Genomic DNA, 18,227 nt, shown 5'->3' with positions numbered 1-18,227 from the left:
TTAGTGATTCATTTCTACAGCCGAACAGCTGAGTATTCTTCTGTTGTATATATGAATGTTCTGGAGACACAGGTTAGCATGTTCATTGACTTCTATAGCTATTTTTCTCTCTTTGTCAACACAAAGACCAAAATGTTGTCCTTTCTGAGCATGTTCTTCACAGTTTAATGCGCTAAATTGGCAAGTCTTATTAGTTTTAAGTCCACTCAAGTGAAATTTGTTGCTGTTAATACACCCTTCCCAGCCCCCTCCCCCAACAAAACTAAATTATGAATTTTCCTGATATAAAATCTGAGTTTGGGTTTCCGAGCTGAGCTCATGCACACATTGTTGCTGATGATGTCCGGCGCATTTGGACGTACTTCCCTTTCTCAGCCAAATCATTAGTTCATCAATGACACTCCCATGTCGTTACAGTCTGTGCTGTGTTCCCATCAGTCACCAACACAGTTTGATTAAGGCACTCAATTATTTTTTTGGTTTTTATGGTAGGTCCGATGCAATTACAGCCAATCCTGAACTTTGTCTAATTGCAGTTCCAGTATGCACGGCCTTCGGGCAGTCGGGAGTCAATACGCGTCCGTTTTCTCCCACACTCCCTGTGATGGATAATCTGGCTTTGTTTCTTATGGCTTCAGAAAAGGTAAGCTAGGTTCGAGAAAAATAGAAGAAGAAAAGAGGAAAGTGTTACAACGTTTCTGTCCTTCAACCAACCACAACACAGCAAACATCAAAATATTAAATTTTAGACATCTGCATTTTTTCATATTAACATTAAATATAATAATAGTAATTGTCAGAAATGTCATACATAGCATCCAGATCTACTAGGGGAAAAAAAGACTAGCAATTCGGAGGGTAAATTTCATTACAATAAGTCATTATTGATTTAAATATAAAATCCGAATTTGACCAGTAAATTATCCTTCAGCTAAACTGCTTTGAATTTTATTTATATCTAGCAAAATGAGAAACAAGACCTTTTACAAACCTGAAAGCATAGCATCTGTGAATAAAGTCATGCATAGGTGTTTACAGGCTTAGACATTCTTCAACTAAGAATGTCAAGAAAAAATATAACGACTGAAAATTAGTTATATTTGCAACAGCTGTATCAGCTGTATTTGTGATAATGCCATGGATCGAATCTAAAGACTTCACGACTTTTCACAATGCACACATTTAGTATCAGTAACTCTGAGAACTTGCCTCAAATATCTTTTCATATATATATTTTCCTACAGTTAAAGAAGGTGGGAACTTTCAAAGGAAATGTAGTTTATTGAGAGAAAATACAGTCTTCTGTAGTTTTCTACGTTAGGTCTAAATTTTCCATGAGAATGTTTAATTTTTTATTATTAAAAGTCTTAATTTCAGGTAAATCAGAACAAAATATCTTGTTTACAGACTAATTGACTCTAGCAAAAAAATTGGATTTGCTAAATAAAAAGAATTATCGTTATGCTGTCTAACTTTTGTCATCCAAAAAATCAGTAACGCAATCTAAAAGAGCTCTACCATGGGATGATAGCAAAAGTCAAGATAACCAGTTCAGACTAAATGATTTCCAGATTACTAAAATTAGGAGAAGTGTCTAAGGTCAACTAATGCAGCAAGGACATGGGGAACAGTGGGCACCCAAACTATGCTACACTGAAACAGATTTCAAAGATACCATGTTAAGATATCAGTTACGGGAAAATCTGGTTCCTGGTCAGCAGAAGCTATGGTCTACAACTGACTTCTGTAATTGGTGTGTGGGGATGCAGTTTGAAACACCAATTGGAAAAACAGAGACAGGGAGGTGCATTCACATAGGAGCAAAGGGATGACCAACACCATAAAATCATTTTATTTGCCTTATTACTGATCTCTGTATTTAGATCTTTGTCCCTCTGAGCCCAGTGTCTCCTGAGGTAGCAGTGAAATCCTGAGCTGCTGTTTGATGTGCTGAAGTTACTTTTATATATCTCTGTGTGTGTATAAAGATGAGAAAGTGTCTTTAAAACTCCCAAACATTTCTACTGCTTCTGGGTGCACTTCAATGAAAATGCGCCGGTCTAATATTGCATTGCTATCTGTAGCTCCTGTAAAAAAAAATTACCAAAAGCACAGCTGCTGTTGTGGCACAGCTGGAGCTTGGATATAAAAGCAACTTTCCAAATCAATTACTCTAAAAACTTCAAGCAGCCAAATTAAGGAAAACCCCCAGGCTTACAGAGGGTGTTATGAGATTCCCCTTACGCTGAGAAACCTTGGCTTTGATAAGCATCAATTGCAATGTCCAAAGCCACTCTTTGAAAAGCAGCTTCCCTGCTGCCACGTTGCTTTGTGACAGGGAGTGCTACCAAACATATCGTGACTGAATTGAACAGTCAGATATAAAAACGGAGACAAAGGTAGTGAGGGAATGGGGACCAAAAGTACTAAAAACCTCAACTACGCCCCAGCAGCAAATAAAACTCCGCATTCACAAAGCACAGACACGGTCCAATGTGGTGCAGCTCCACATAGTGCACGTCCAGAATCCCACTGCAAATGGATGTTGAGGACTGGTAACTGCCTGAAGAAATGTACAGAACATCTTTTGGTCAATGGCAAGAAAAAACAAAGGAGATTTAGTTTTGGGGAGAGATGAGAATCCCGACCAGATTAGGATACAAACTTGGGTGGAAAGGGGACAGCTTACTCCAGATGGGCTCATTTCCCCAGAAAGTCATCGTTATGTACCAGCATCTCTCCACTGCTTTGATCAGCTCTCCGTTCATGGCCATTCAAGGTTTGCCACTGGGGAATCTGAGAGAGCTCAGATTTACACAGGATATACAAGATCTGCGTAACTGTGGGTTTATAGCTCAGTGTATATTGCTTTCTGGCCATTGACAACACACTGAGGACAGAAAGACATCAAAAGAGATCCACTCAAAAAAAAAATAATAACAAACAATTTCTCAGCAGCCTTCCACAGAAAAACAGAAAAAGCTGCACTAAACCAACTCCTCTCTTCTCACAGCAGAGATTAACAGCAGCTCAGCAACACCACGGAGACGACCCAGACAGTTAACAAAGCCAGAAGAGCAGGTCAAACTTGTACTCGGGAAGGTGCCATGAAGCCAAGTAACCAGGTAAGCTTCTGTGTTGTTATATTTTAAATTATGCTAGAAGTAATAAGCCAGGCCAATAGTCTACATAACTGTGTCATTACAATTTCTGATTACAATTTCTGCCTGGCTGCAGAAACAGTTTCAGGAGTGTCTGGGATGAGAGGGAAAAGTCTTGATATTTACTGTGAATATTACCCAAATTGTGAAAGTCTCTGTGCAGTAAGTGTATGCAGTTAATAGTGATAATGCATTTTTTAAAGTTGTTGTTAGTTTCGATTAAATTAGTTGTGGAATGAATCCCATGAAAAACCCTGACTGCCTTGTCTCTATTGAGAAATCAGGATTTAGGAAAGTGGTATCCTCAGGTTAAATACAAATATCCTAACCTGTGTGGGTTCTTTTATTGTTCAGGCACCTCTAGTATCTGGGTCACATGGGAGTGTCATTAGCACAAATATTTAAGATGAACTTTTAATTAATTTTCTATCTTGAATAGGAAATTGGAAGCATACAAGACAAAATAATTGCATTACCAATTTACTGAGCCATCCTGTAGCATTTTATCTTTTTTTGCAATTACTGTAATGATTTTTTCATTGCTTGTCATAGTTTCATAATTAGTTTCATTTATGAGAAACAACAGCATGGGATGGGAGAGCAGGAGGAGGCAGCTGAACTGGCAGCTGGTTCATGAGCTTCATGGCCCCCTGAGAAGGCCATGGAGAGGCAGTGGTGGTGGCTGGCTGGAGACTGGGACAATCCTTTTGAAAGCTTGTGGGTTTGGGATGAGGAACTGAGTAGGGCTTTTTCCTAGAGCAGCTGGAGGGAAGGCTGCTAAGCTTTGCACTGCTCTCAGGGCACCAGCTCCACAAATGTACTAAGGGCTTAATACTGATACACACAAAGGGAAAACTTCTGGGAAGAGGAAGGGACTGGTCCCTTCTGAAAGCAAACTTCCTTCTTTGCCTTCTCTTCTCAATGTCTTTATCTCACATACAGAGACTAGTCCTTTACCATACAGACTAGTCCAGCCATACAGGCTATTCCTATGCTTTCATCTTCTGCTGTCTCACAGGGCAGTGACTCTCTCTGAGGCAACTCGCTTTTCACTGGATTAAACTAAAAGAAAACACATAGTAATGAATATTAATTGTCAAGTGGGTTATTCAGCTATTTTACGTGAGTTTAAAACATACGCTATTAAAATTATGTGATGTTAGCTTAACAGGTCAGTGTGTTGGTTACTCATGCAGGTTAGAACCGCTAAGTATCTTTCCATATTAGCAAGTTTTAGTCCCAGCAGGATCCCTTTAGTCCTTGGATAAATAACCACCGTCAAAGGGTTCAAAATGCATGACAGACATACTTCTGCAGAAGTATGTGTAACCAGTGTTGGGCTCTGTACTGCTGCCATCTAATAGAGGTTCATGACTAGCACGTGTATGAGCAGATGGCAGAGTCACTGTGTACAAAGCATGGCACACAGGTAACGTCTGCCAGGAGAGAATCACTCCACCTTGGCAGTCTTCCACATACAGACCTTTCTATAAGAAGTTCATAAGTTGAAATTTTTCAGGTAACCACTACAGTAACTAAGTAGAATGAAGAATTTCAGAAGTCTAGTTGCTCAAAATCCTAGCTCTTTCCATATTTTTTTTGGTGAATTTTTAAATTTCTGCAACTTAAAATGTTTTTAAGAGACTATCAGAAGTTTTGACCGACCCAAACACAAAATTTCAATAAAATAAAAAGCAACGTGGGAATTTAAGTTTTTTCCTATAAAGATTCATCTGTGTATTGCAAAAATCCCACCAAAATCCAGACTTTAGAGAAAAGTACTTATGAGCCTTCCTTAAGAAATAAAACTCAGTTAGCTCTTATTTTTATTTCAAGAAAACGATAAGGATAATAAAATGCTAGAAGTATAATCATAGTATTTGTTGCACTGGAGTCACAGAGCTCTGTGGGAACTCAAGGGACTTTCAAGTCATGCCATGTTCAGAATGCAAAGACAGTTTGGGTCAGGTCAGTATACGAATGAAAGCTTTGATTTATGTTTGTTTACTTTCTTTAAGACTATGTTTTGGATGCATTGCACCCTGGAAACCTGATAAGGAATATGTTTTCTAGGACTCTTACTTTTATACCAGCCTGGGGACGCTCTTAGTTGTGGACATATCACTTAAGAATTTAAAGGGAAAAGATCTCTCGATTTGCATTTTGCACGGTTACTTGCACAGGATTACTTGTTTTTAAGACCCTTACTAATGACAGTAGACAGTGGACTGGGGAGATTAAATATTAGCATCTGGAAGTCCTGATTCCCAGTCCAGTGCAATGGACACTGGCCTACACTCTTTGAGTCCCCTGCCACCTACTAGGCCTCATATTTTCACCAGTGAGCCAAGTGCACAGCTAAGACTTTTTTTCTCTCCTTTTACTTTTAATGGGGAAGTTAGACAGCTCTGTCACAATTAAAATATACCTATGGCCATGACTTCATGTACAGCGGGGGACAAAAGAAAACTACACAGTGATAGCATGTTTGGGCCAGTTTCCCAGCCAGCACACACCAAGCCCCCTCCCTCGCCCCCCGAGAACCCACCTATTCCTCGCAGCGCTCCAGCTACCATGCTCAAACACCATTCTCTGCTCATTCTGTGTTTGCTCTGTACTGTATGGTTTGGTATTGTACCGGCTGTGCCTTTAGCCTGTAAGCTCCTCGGGACAGGGACTTGTTATGTGTTTGGCACACTTCACCTATCGTACAGCGCCGTGTACTCCAGCGCTATATAAATAATAAATAAGAAATGAAAATTTTATCTCCAGTTGTTTCCTCAAAAAATTTTTCTAGGTGGCAACATAAAAATTATACTCTTCTCCTCTTTTCCCTAAAGTTTTGTTTCTTACTTCCACTATGGGGATGGCTCAGTGATTTCAGGAAAATGTATCTCAAGCCTTTTGTTAATAGAGGGGATATGTGGTCTTTTATTTGCAAGGGTAAGGGAACTTGAGGTAGCACGAAAGGGCAGGGATTTAGCTGCACTTTCACTTACAAAGCAGCCAGCATAGCTTGGGTAAAAGTTATATTTAGAAGCTCAATTTGGTGCTACATGCCATTTCCAAAGGTCAGAGAGTTGATTTGACTAATGATTAGTTGGCAAGGTACTCACAGCACGGACGAGAACAAGTACATTATTAAACCATCCCTGCATGTCCACTCAGGGAAACTGCATGGGATGTAGCTTAGTAGCACCAGTGTTTCAGTCTCCAAAACTGTTGTATGAGCATTTAACATACACTAGTCCTGAGCTAGGTAAGAGGGCATGTTATTGAAAGCTGGGGAGGATAATCAAGGTCTATTCACTGGTTAGTGACTTTTTGTGGGTTGTTATAGTGGGAAAAGGTTGACCTGAAGCAAAATATTATGAAAAAGATGCCACACAATTAGCATAAAACATGTATCGAAGGCAGGGTGAAGGAACAGTGTGGGGAGGAGGGAGGGAAGGTAAAACAACATTTAGACTTCTTGTAACAGTGCCTTGTCTTCCATTAGGTTGACTATGGTTCAGTGATGTTGCCTATCCTAAATCTTGATTATCATGAAGTCTCAGTTAGGGCCAACATCAAATAATAAAGGCTTACAGCAATTTTGTCAGTAGTAGAGTGCAAACCTTTAGGAAAACAGATTGGCCAATCAAGTAATTAAACACTGGCCCTCTGAATATATATATTTCACAATTTCAAATAGTTGTGATCTCTCAACTGATTCGACAACATTTGGTTGTCAGAAACATATTTTTTTATGTTAAAAATTCCTTGCAATGCAGATGTCTATTAGCAACATAGAATAGTATACTGTACATCTGCAGCCAAAAAAACTGAACCACTTTGCACTGGAGTTTTTAAAAATATAAAGCTCTGTTCAGAAGCAAGCACCACTAGACAGACATGTCACAACACTGCGTTACAAGATGCATCACCCACTCACTGTAGTAGGCCCTAAGTCCTACCCCTAAATTTTAATACTTTCGGTTCCATATACGTTGTAACCTTCTCTATAAGTTGCTAAATTCTGGGTATTCTGCGAGGAAGTTGGGTTAAAAGTCTGTGCACTCTTTGCCACCTTCATTCGTTTCGCCTCTGCCCTGGACTTGTAACAGAACTCTATCAAAGCCACCAGCATTGCCAAGCCCAAGCCTCCAACCAGAATGTAGAAGACTCCAGCAACGTTGCTGAGACTCAAGGCACTCGTCTTGTCCTGGGGAAACAGAAGTGACACAATTAACCCTGGAAAACAGACCCTCAAGGAGCACAAGCTATCATGTTAAAACATTGGAAATAAATAACAATGTTCAGCTGAAATTAAATGACTGGGTTTTTTTACATCTTACAGAATTTGACCTATCTGGATCTAAAAAAATACATTTCAAATGCATGGTTTTCCTTGTTGGCATAAAAAATGTTATAAATATATCGCCAACACATTAGGATATCATTGCTTGCTTAAGGCAAAGCATCACTTCCACTAAGTGGAGAATTAAATAAAGACGTGTCTAGCTCTCTTCAGGGGACATTAGAGTGCTGATACAAAACTGTATTTACCAAAAGCTCTTTGAAAGCTTTGCAATCCAGAAATCCATTTATATCAGACAAGACTCTGCTTGATCTTTACAAAAACAGTAACTGTACTTGTGGTAGGCATTGCCGTCAATTAACAAGATCCAGACTGAGTTTCTGATACTTAAATGACAGGTGAAAATAACATGTGAGGCTTAAGTTATTTCTTTGAAGAAACACTTCCTTTGAAAGTGCACACTGTACCATGCACATTGTGATACATTTGCCTCTTATCAATTACTGTATTGTGCTTCTATTTTACTATAGATACAGTTCTGGAACATGCCCATGGACAAATAAAGGTCCATAATAGTATAATTTCAAATAATAATTTATGAAATCTTACATGTTATTTATAATTTAGACAACAGTGAGAAGTTTCTTGAGCAAATTATTAAATATACATCATTTTATACACGACCACCTTCTTGGACTTATTGTAGTAAATAACTATTCTACATTTCTCTACACTTAACTGCTTAGTAATGAATCACATATTTTGTTTCAAATCCATGTGCATTTTTACCACGGTTCTCAAGGAACTCTCTCAGGATTGACCTCCATATACTATATCGTGCACCTCAAGATACTTATAAAACTTTACTCTTATGCAGACTATATAATCTTTACCTAAAGTAAGGAGAATATTTAACTCCCAATTGCAATCTCTATGAAATTTTAACTTACGAAGAATGCAAAATATTTGGATGTTTAACTTAAAGAGGCACTATTGTGTAATCAGTAATTAGCATAGTAACGATTCCCATGGATGTACAGAGGTATTTGGGGGCTCATCGATGGGTTCTGCTTTCTCTCTCTCAAGTGGGTTCTGCTTTCTCTGTCTCATTTTGGCTAAGAGGACTCCGAATATCTTGGATGTGACTGTGTTCCTCTGGTGCCAATCGCTAACATGGTACTTGCAAATAAGGAGGAGGCAGGACTGATCTAACATACATAGTGGGTTAAGACTTTTCTCAGTTATCATTTATGGGTACTCTGCCATCCTTTTAAGTAGTTTTCACTCCTTTCTCCAAAGCACTTGCCAGAAAAAGCAGTAAGTGTTGCAAATTTGCTTCCCAGGCTGATTTTATCTGCCATCCATCAGGGTAACTCTCAGGACATGCAGGCTGCAAGCAGTCACTGTCCGTCACACTTTCCCTTTAGCTCTGGACAGCACAGGCTGGCATGGAGACAGGCACTATGAAGAAATGTAAGGCTCCTCAAATAGGGGACTAGCAGATCATGGTGCTTCCCAGAAAATATCCGCTTCTGTGTTTGTCCCCAAACAGAGAGAAATAGAGAAGGTTCCACTCCCTGGAGCTGTCAGGATTACTGTTTGGGAATGGATTAGGGTAAACACTGGAAGCTGTAGAAAGCTATTAACTATCAAAGCCTTTCACTTCAAAGCTCAAGTTAAGTCTTCTTTCACTCCTCAAGGAGCCAGGGGCCTTTCCAAAGGCAGCCAGGCACAGCCACCCTGGGCAGCGATAAAAGGCAGTCCTTCCTACTGGTGTTCCTCCTTTACAGAAAACTGCTGAGGGAGGCCAGCTCCGAAAGGAGATGGCATGAATGGACATTTCCCAACTAGTCAACGGGGAAAATCCATATCCCCTACGCAGGAAGGAAACAGCTAACCCAATCTGCCTTTCCCAAAACTAGAAACTGCCTTGTAACTATTCAACAGATGCCTTGAATATATGTTTTGTGATTTATATCACTGAAGACTTTAAAAAGCAATAGTGCTTCTTTAAATTAAAGTGCGAGCCCCATTAAAATGGGGTGAAGCTGATTTGTTCTGTGTCTACAGCTGCTTATTTTATTTCTAAGTTATTTTGTTTATTACTTCCTCTATTGCTTTGTGAACACGATAGTAGGTCCCGAACTGCAGCGACTGACCTTACTTCCAGAGTCCTTGGGTCCACATTCACCTTTATCGTACCACCATTTGTTTTTCAGCTTGTCTAAGACGCCTGCCTCACTGAGTTTCAAAACGGCAAGGTTTACAGGAGTTCTTCACGTGGAAAATAACATAAATAACATTATATATGTTATTTTATGTTATTCAAGTAAAACTACATAGAATCGCATTGCAAAGTGACAGAGCAGAGGCCACAGTGGGTGCTATGTCATGTACTGTTGGCCCAGGTTTAGAGACAGACATATGACCGGGACCTGCTCCATCGCTTTAGGTAACAGGCACATACTGCTGGGGAAGATTTGTAAATAAATAGTATGCAATTACTGTGAACCCAAAACTATTGGCTTAGACATATTAACAACATACCCTTCAGAGACATACGTAATACAGAATATGCAAATTCAGAAACATATGCATTTGTGTTCCTTGCTTTAAATCTGTTTGTAGTTTGTATGCATACAAATTAATGATACGACTTGGCTATAGCTATTTCATTTACTGCCCTCAAAATTATCCTGGCCAGAGAACGAAAATGCTTGATGCAGTTTGCTGTCCATCACCACTTGGTGCAGATCTGTAATCAGGAGGTCTGCACACAGAGAACTTGTGAGGAGAGCTGGGATGCCTCTTCCCTCAGCTAAGGACGTCACAGTCAGTCTTTCATTGTGGTTTCTTGTTTCAATGTTATTTTAAAATTCAAAGATTTTCCTTAAATCTCACTTATTCCAGGCTGATGAGAAATGACTCCTTGGAACATCTTCTCTCATGGGTGGTGTAACAGAGTATAATACTGAGATGAAAACTAATATAATGCCTCAAAGTCTTGAATCACTATGGGTTTGCACTGAAGTTACATAAACTTAGTGAATAATCTCAAGAATATTATGGTAATACCACACTTCATGTAGTTGTACAAGTTAAATTTCTAAAAATATATGAAATGATTAACAGATTTACGTGCTTTCTACTTTGAATCATTGACTGTCTGACTCTTAATGTGGTAGGCATATGGGTATCTATTTATGTGCAGGTGTGCATGAAGATAAAATATATATCCAAGAAGGAGGTAGGTAAACAATGATGGCATGTGATAGAGAGCCTTCTGGTGATACTATATAACATAGGACTTGCTCCTGTGTGTGCCAGCGGATTCCTAAGGGAAAATTAATCTCTCATAATACACTATAATCCATGCATTGCTAAAATGTTAACTCGTGATTTCAAGGCTTTATGAATAAATAATCAGCGCAAGCATTAATTAGTATAGTGTCACTGAACCTTCTAAAGAAAGAGAAACGGGCCTTATTACACTCTGTAACTGGTTTAACTGGAAATCCTCAAATGGTTACGTAGTAATATATTTGTGCATGTTTGTGTTTATATATATATATATATTTAGTACACAAATAACAGCTCATCAACCTCATACGCTACTCTTAGCTTTAGGGATCCTGTTTCCAGTTGCTCTTTATATATATACATAAAGAGGGAGATTCACCTCACCTCATTTTTTCATCCAAAAGTTATGCCTCAAGCTTTGGCTTCTTGTCTAGGCCTCCCTGCAGCTAAGGGAAAAAGGTACCTCTGAAAGGTGGGCTTAGATATCGGTTTTAACAAAGGACAAAACATGCTGTTGAGATGCCCATCATTTCATTTCCTACTGAGCAAGCCTTCATGCACCACAGAATTAACAATTTTTGACAGGTACAGTTGGGTGAGCGGATTTCCATGCGATCACTCTCAAGTGATCCCTTTAAGTAAAGGAAATACTTCACCCATTTTCCAAATCTGACACATTTAGTTCAATACTCTTGTTTCTAGAACAGAAAATGCCTATTTCCTTACTTTTTCCAGTATAAAAACTTACATTTTGTCTTCAGGCTTCCTGGCAGCAAGTTGTGCAGGTTGATAGTGGAATATGAGAGTCTCACAGCTGTGAAATGAGCGGGTAGCAGTTTGGGATGGTGGCAAGTTTCCTGTCAATATGATCCTCTTTTTGCTTCTAGTACAAGTGTGAATTAATTATTATTTGGATAGCCATCATCTGTCTTGTGTCATGCATTGGTACTGAGTCCCACTTCAGTGCTCCTAAATCACTTCAGTGCTCCTAAATCCCAGCAGTGTATCGGGGCTGCTTATAACAAAGATAAGGGACATCCTGGTACTAGTCTGACATGGAAAATTATAAACCTGTGGAGTTGTTGCAGATTAAGCTGCTTAAAGTGATAATTAGGACTCAATATGAACTATCAAGACTAGCAGCAAGTCAGGAAACAGATATCTCCCTATCTTTTGCTTTTTTTTCCAGCACTAGCAGTTTAGATATATAAAGCCTGATACAGGCAGGGATTTTTTTCTTTGCAGCTGTAGCTCTTTTTATGTCATCCTTTCTGCTTTGTCTCTGCAGGGAAGCTCTCATGTTTTCACTTTCATGCTTAAAATTGCCACGCTATCCTCAGTATACAACTGAATGCAATGGCAATGGCCAGCAAAGAAATACAGCTGAAATACACTGAAACACAGCCAGCCATGTGTCCAAGGCCAGGCCCTTGTGTCTCCTCTCCACCATTTTTGCTGAAACATGTTCTGAATCAAGGTGGGAAACCTGTCCTTCGGCTCCCCTCTTTCTCACCTGCCCTAGTGAGGCCATGTGAATGCAACATGACGTGTCTTTTACAGTTCCCCTCAGGCAATCCTAGCTGTGATGAGGGAGATGCACTCTGAGCTAAATGCAAAATTAAACTTTAAATTATTTAAAATTTCTTTAAATGCAAAGATTTTTACAGGGTTTTTGTCCCACTTCAAATCAGTGAGCTGCGATGGGAAATGCCCATGGCCCAGACTGAGGGGCTGCAGAGGGGAAAAGAAAGTTTTTTGCTTACACTTTTCAGAACAGCAACCTGGTTGCAGTCCCTCTGAGGGATTGTAGGTGTAGTGAATTTTCACCTGTTTTAGGCTTTGTTTTATTTGGCTTTTCATTTTAGCAGCAGGAGAATTTCAACAACTCCCCTACAGGTTGAATATCCAGACTGCATTGGCTTTCAAGGCAAGTTGCTTATCCAGGCAACTTTTCTTTCTTTGAAAATATCCTTTGAAAAGTATAATTTTTATCATGTCAGTCACGAACTCAGAGTCTACAACTTTCACTACACTGTTTACACAATCAGTGGATTAATAGTCCCACTGATATTAAAGGGGGTAGAAACTAAAAATCAGTGGGGTCTGTTGTACATAAGCAAGAGCAACGTACCTAAGTCATGATAAATCCAGCATTTAGGATTAAACTTCCCCTCAAGTTCAGTCCTGTATCTTTGATATTGGTACATTGGTACAGTGGGAAATGACTATAGCTTTAATTTTTTTTAAAGCAGTTTGTGATTCTTGAATTACTAACATTGGGCTACATCATCAACTAGAGTAAACTGGCAGTTTGTGAAAAACAGTGTAGTTTTTCAAATGGATAGCTGTCGAGAATCTTTGTTGTTATATATTAATGGGATTCATCTCACTTGAATTCTTGAAAGGACAATATATGAGAAGCAGCAACTAAAATTACCTTTTAGTACCCTCTATATTGAGAAAAAATTGTCCCTTGTAGCCATAGTGCAGAACTGTGTGTGTGTGACACTACATTCTTCACCCACCTGCTGAAGTCAATGGTGCCATAGCATGATGTGGGTGTAGGGACACTGGTTTTCTACCTTGTCGTCATGTTCTAAGCCTTTCTACCTCTTCTTGCAGCTTACTTATTTCTTCCTATCCTGTCATCAATCCCTCGTTGTTGGAAGGGTTGCTTTTTAAGAGCCTTGCTACTGGACCTTGTGCTAGCAATATCAGCAAAATCACAGTGCTTTTAAATGGCATTAATGAAGTTCTAATCTGGTTGCATTTAGGGCAATGAATGGCTAATTCTAGCATTTAAATTATAATACTGAGTGATTCTGAAACCAATACAGAATTTTGTTAGACAAGGATTTAAAAAATGCACTCATGAGTATGCTTTAGGAGCATTTCTATTACTCACTCATGGCTGAGCTGTTAATTAAGTGTAAGGTCAGTCTCACCCACTGAATGAAAAACAAGGGCCACCTGAGGGCTACCAGCAGAGACTGGAAGAGAGCTCCATCAGCACAGATTCCTTCCACTCACACTTTTATAAAAACAATGGAGCAGAGTGGCAGAATCTGTGTCCAAATACCTCCCCATTCATCATATGAACTGATGATGGCAGATCTGAGGTAATACTTTCAAAAGCACTTAAACGACTTGGAGACATAAGTTTTATCTTAAAAAAATGACTTAATTACTGGCATCACTAAATCACAGGTGGCTCACGTTGCAGCTCTCTAAACTGCCTTTCTGAATTTAGGAAGAATGGTCCTTAAAGGGAACAATAAATGGGGAGACTAGAGATGATCTTCTAAGAGCACAGAGTGGAGGTAGGAGAAATCTTGTTTTACAGAGCAACAAAAACCTTTGGAGAACTGCTGAGTTCTCATGCAACAATTTGATTTCTGTAGTCCTCTGTACTATCATGAAGGGTTATTCTGGGTCTATTCTTATATTCTGACTAGGAACTCTCAAATATTAATGGCACAGTTATCAAAGAAGTCCCAGGTGTTTATATTCGTTTCAGGAGAAAATGATATTCTTATTGTTCATGACAGCAGGAAGCCCTGTAATTTGGACTGGAGCTGCTAACAAAACTCAGGGTTTGTTCTTTTTAAATTCATGCAGTCATAAGCATCTGCTAAAGTTGCCTAAGAGCTTAGTTCAGGACTTGTTGGTAGCTGTCAGGTTTTCAACAACAGTGCATGGTGTCCTGGTTGCTTTGCTAATGATCATTTGCTAACATACACAATTAAAACATTTAGAACTCCATTAATTCAGTAGAAAGAGTCTCATTGACTTTAATTGACTTGATCCTACAAGATTTTTCCTGAACATGGAAATGCATTTTGTAGATGATAAACGGCTGACACTCTGGGGAGTTGGAGTGGCTGTAGTTTAAAAAACAAGACCAGGTGCCGCTGCAGTGCAGAACCTGAGCAGCATGGTCATGTCTGCTCATCACCATTATGTGCCTAAGGTTGAATGCCTGCTCCTGGAAGGTTGTATATAGTCCTAGGACCACAGGTTAAGCTCCATCATGTTCTCCATCCTTTTCTAACACTGCCTTGCCCACCATATCTTCTACTGCATCCTGAACTACGTGTGTCACCTGTTGTTCACTTCCATTGGCAATATGTTCTTTCCTGCATTCACAGATACTCCCTGTTCCTCCATGGACTGCACTCCTTGCCTTTCTTTTCTACTTTTTTAAACTTTTTTCTGTCACTTGCCATCACACCAAACTTGCTCCTTCAGCACTTCCAGACATTTCCTTGGTGACACCCTGCCCATCCCTCTGCCATGAGCTGCTCCCTTTTTCCTGCTTGGTGACTCAAAGCACCAGTGACTGGTAATCAGATAATAAGTTGAAAGCATCCTTAGTGTGCTGCCTAGCTTTTATCTCACCTTTCAACCTCAGCAGGTTTGTGAGGATTGTATTTTAATGATGTGAATCCCTGCTTGTGACATTAAAAAAATAATTAAACACACCTTCCCCCCAGTAATGCAAAAGTTCAGGCTTGGGTGGAGCATATAATAGTAGCAATGTGGGAGATTTATCATACACTTGTCAACTTTCTCAGAAGAAGTTGGCATCTGCTCCACTTGTAGGGACGTGCTTTCAGGTCTAATATGCCTTAGCACTTTGGAAGAGAAAATAGAGACCATTTTTGAAACTGTGACTGCTGGCGAGCAGAGCAGTGGGGAAAGAATAGGTAGAGCAGCAGGACTAAGGGAAAGTGAAGAGAATTAGGAGACCAGTTCTGGGTGAGTGCAGAACAGCCCAAGGGATGGTCCCTGAGGCTAGGACACAGCATGAAAGAGCAGGAGGGCTAAAGGAGGGAAGAAAATAGTAAAGAAAATATATATGTAGGCAACTGTAAAGAAAGCTACATAACCTGTGTACGAGAAATCAGTCAAATTTGATAATCTGTATCTCTCTAGCTCTGTGCCTGCATAGTTACCTGTGCAGAAGTCTCTTATATACTGTTCACACACAAGCACATAAATAAATATTACAACATGCTGCTGGGCATGGAAGGGGTATTTTTAATAGCTTCATCCCTCTCCACTTCACCACCTTCCCCTTCCACATCTTTGCTTCTTTTCAGCACATTGCAGTTTCCCAAAAGGAAGCTGTGAGAAGGCAAAGAAGTAGTGGCATTGGCCATGTGGAAGATGTGGAAATGCAGGAAGAATAAGGTGTCATCACCTCAGCCTAAAATTCCTGTCTAGTAAAGTCTTATAAATTCTGCCTAGGGAACCACCATGGATTTCAATTTGCTGGTAAGATATGAGGAAATGTCAGCATGAAGACATTTTAGCTGAAATTTGTCCTCCTATTTTGGAGACTCATCTGAAAATTGCAATTTGTACCAGTACTGTTTGTGTCAATAGAGGATCCCTGAGCGTGGACCATGCATTAGACTACTGCTAGGACACGGTCACACTTATTTTCATCCTTTTCTTCTTCTGTCACCGAAAAATATTTTGGGTAGTGCTATATATAGAGAAAAAGGCCTGTGCTGGTATTTGCTCCTGAAGGCTTCAAACTGCCCATTCACAAGAGCAAGCTTGTAAAAGGCTGATCATGGTTTCACAAGATGCAGGCTTCTGAAAACTGGTGATAGATCTCACAGCAGAGACTGCTTATGAGTTCCCAAATGCAAATATTTTTGCTTTGACAGTAATTGCATACACCTAGATTTCAACTGCAGGTAGCAGCAGTGCTGTGCTGCTAGTGAAGCTGTTTTGGTGCAGGTAAGACCCCAGCAGATGCACCAATTACTTTACATACTGTTTACCCGCTTTTGGTGACATTGAGGCTAACCTTGGAGTCACCTCCCCCGCTGCCACATTCTCCTTTGTCGTACCACCATTTGTTTTTCAATTTGTCCAAGAGGCCTTGTTCATTCAGTTTTAAAACTGCGAGGTTAACAGCATTTCTTGAAACGATAAAACATATTTTGTAAGAAACTGCACAGCTGTTAAGATGTTAGAAGGAATGAGGACTTAAGCTGTTTATAAGCTTGATCCACACACTAAATAAACCTCTCATTTCCAGATTTCAAAGCCCTTGTGGTTACTCTCAAATGTGAAAAATGTGTTTCCAGTGTAGAAATGATTTTCAGAATGGCTTCAATATGAAAGAGAAAATTCTATCAACCAACCAAAACTGTTTTTGCAAAGTGATGATAAAATTCTGCCTAGAATTACAAATGTTTTACACAAACTTATTTGAATCTATATTTAGAGCATGTTCAGTGTGGGCCCAGGCTGATTTTTCAAGCAGATGGGAAAATGTTTTCCCGTATGCTAAAGAGGCAAGATCTAGATGACCTATGCTAGCTGCTTCCAGTCACTGTGTCACAGGAAGTTTTGACACACAGCATTTCAGGCTGATCCCACGCAATCTATGGGCCAGGGTTCCAGAAACAGGCAGTGTGAAGCAGAGGAGCCTAACAGCTTGGTTGTTAACTTGTGATGCTGTCTACAGCCAGTCACAGAAAACAGTGCAAAAAGAGATGCTATTGAGTTCTGTCTGTCTGAAGCTTCTTGATCTGCTGTGGGCACACTGTCATTTGGGACGCAGGCTCTAGAGTCCTGCTCCCTTTGCACAGTAGAGGCTTATCTGAAATGCAAGAGCTGGGGCCTAGCTTAGTGCCGTGGCTCCAGGGACTACTGTCCTGGGAGAGAGAGTACCGTGTCTCCTGTCCGGAAGGCACCTGAGGTGTGGGGCAAGAAGATGCATCTTCTCTGGGGAAACCTGAAGACAGGGCAGCCAAGCAGAAGCTCGGGCAGTATGAAGACCAAACCTAGCCCATTTCCTGGGTGCTGAGATATAAGGGGGAAGTTGATATGTCCTGAAAACTTTCCTGGAGGGTTTACACATGTTATGTTGCCACTGGATGAAAGACAAATTCCTGAAAGGAGCTCTGTGAACCTCATGTCCTCCAGCTCATGTTTAAGTGCTCTTTTTTCAGATGAATCCCTGAGAGAGACTTTGGATCTGTTCAGGTAGAAGAGTTTGCCAACATGGAGCACGGAATCACTGCTTCTGCATGATCTGAAAGCTGCTGGGAGTGCACTGGAACTCAGGCAAGAAAGAGACATAGCTAGTCCTAGGATGAGGTTGCTTCTGTGTGTGCTCAGAGGTTTTCTCTTTAGGTATCCAGAGAAAACTGAGACTGGATAGCAGAGGGTAGACAGTATAGATTACTATACAACCCCAAATGTAAGGCACCTGGATTTATGATGGGGAACTATAGTCATCACATGACATTTTAAAATGAGTTGACAAGAAATCTGCCAAGGCATTTATGCAGCCTTCAGGGGCTCCCAAGGAGCCTTTGCACTTGTTTAAGTGTACAACTTCTTATCTTTGTTACAAAGAGTCTCAAGGGTCACTTATTCTAGTGGTGCACAACCACATCAATGTTTATTACAATTTCATAATAATAAAATTTCTCTTCCTC

The 18,227-nt window shown here is 40.0% G+C and overlaps 1 protein-coding gene across 2 annotated transcripts in view; it reads right to left on the bottom strand.

Annotated features, from left to right (window-relative positions):
* Positions 1 to 483: 483 nt before the first annotated feature.
* Positions 484 to 18,227, bottom strand: part of GRIA4 (glutamate ionotropic receptor AMPA type subunit 4) — a 236,891-nt gene continuing 219,147 nt past the window's right edge. The window contains exons 14-16 of one of the 2 annotated variants that reach the window (XM_062020400.1): positions 9,621 to 9,735; positions 7,231 to 7,365; positions 484 to 648 (exon numbers count right to left, since the gene is read on the bottom strand). In XM_062020400.1, coding sequence (XP_061876384.1) covers positions 484 to 648; positions 7,231 to 7,365; positions 9,621 to 9,735 — 415 coding nt within the window. Of the gene's footprint in view, positions 649 to 7,230; positions 7,366 to 9,620; positions 9,736 to 16,582; positions 16,698 to 18,227 lie in introns of both variants that reach the window. The other variant, XM_062020399.1, reaches the window with a different exon arrangement.

The sequence above is a fragment of the Colius striatus genome, chromosome 1, assembly GCF_028858725.1.
Source record: "Colius striatus isolate bColStr4 chromosome 1, bColStr4.1.hap1, whole genome shotgun sequence".
Classification (NCBI taxonomy): domain Eukaryota; kingdom Metazoa; phylum Chordata; class Aves; order Coliiformes; family Coliidae; genus Colius; species Colius striatus.
The sequence above is the reverse complement of the archived record's forward strand: the minus strand, read 5'-3'. Positions and strand labels throughout refer to the sequence as shown.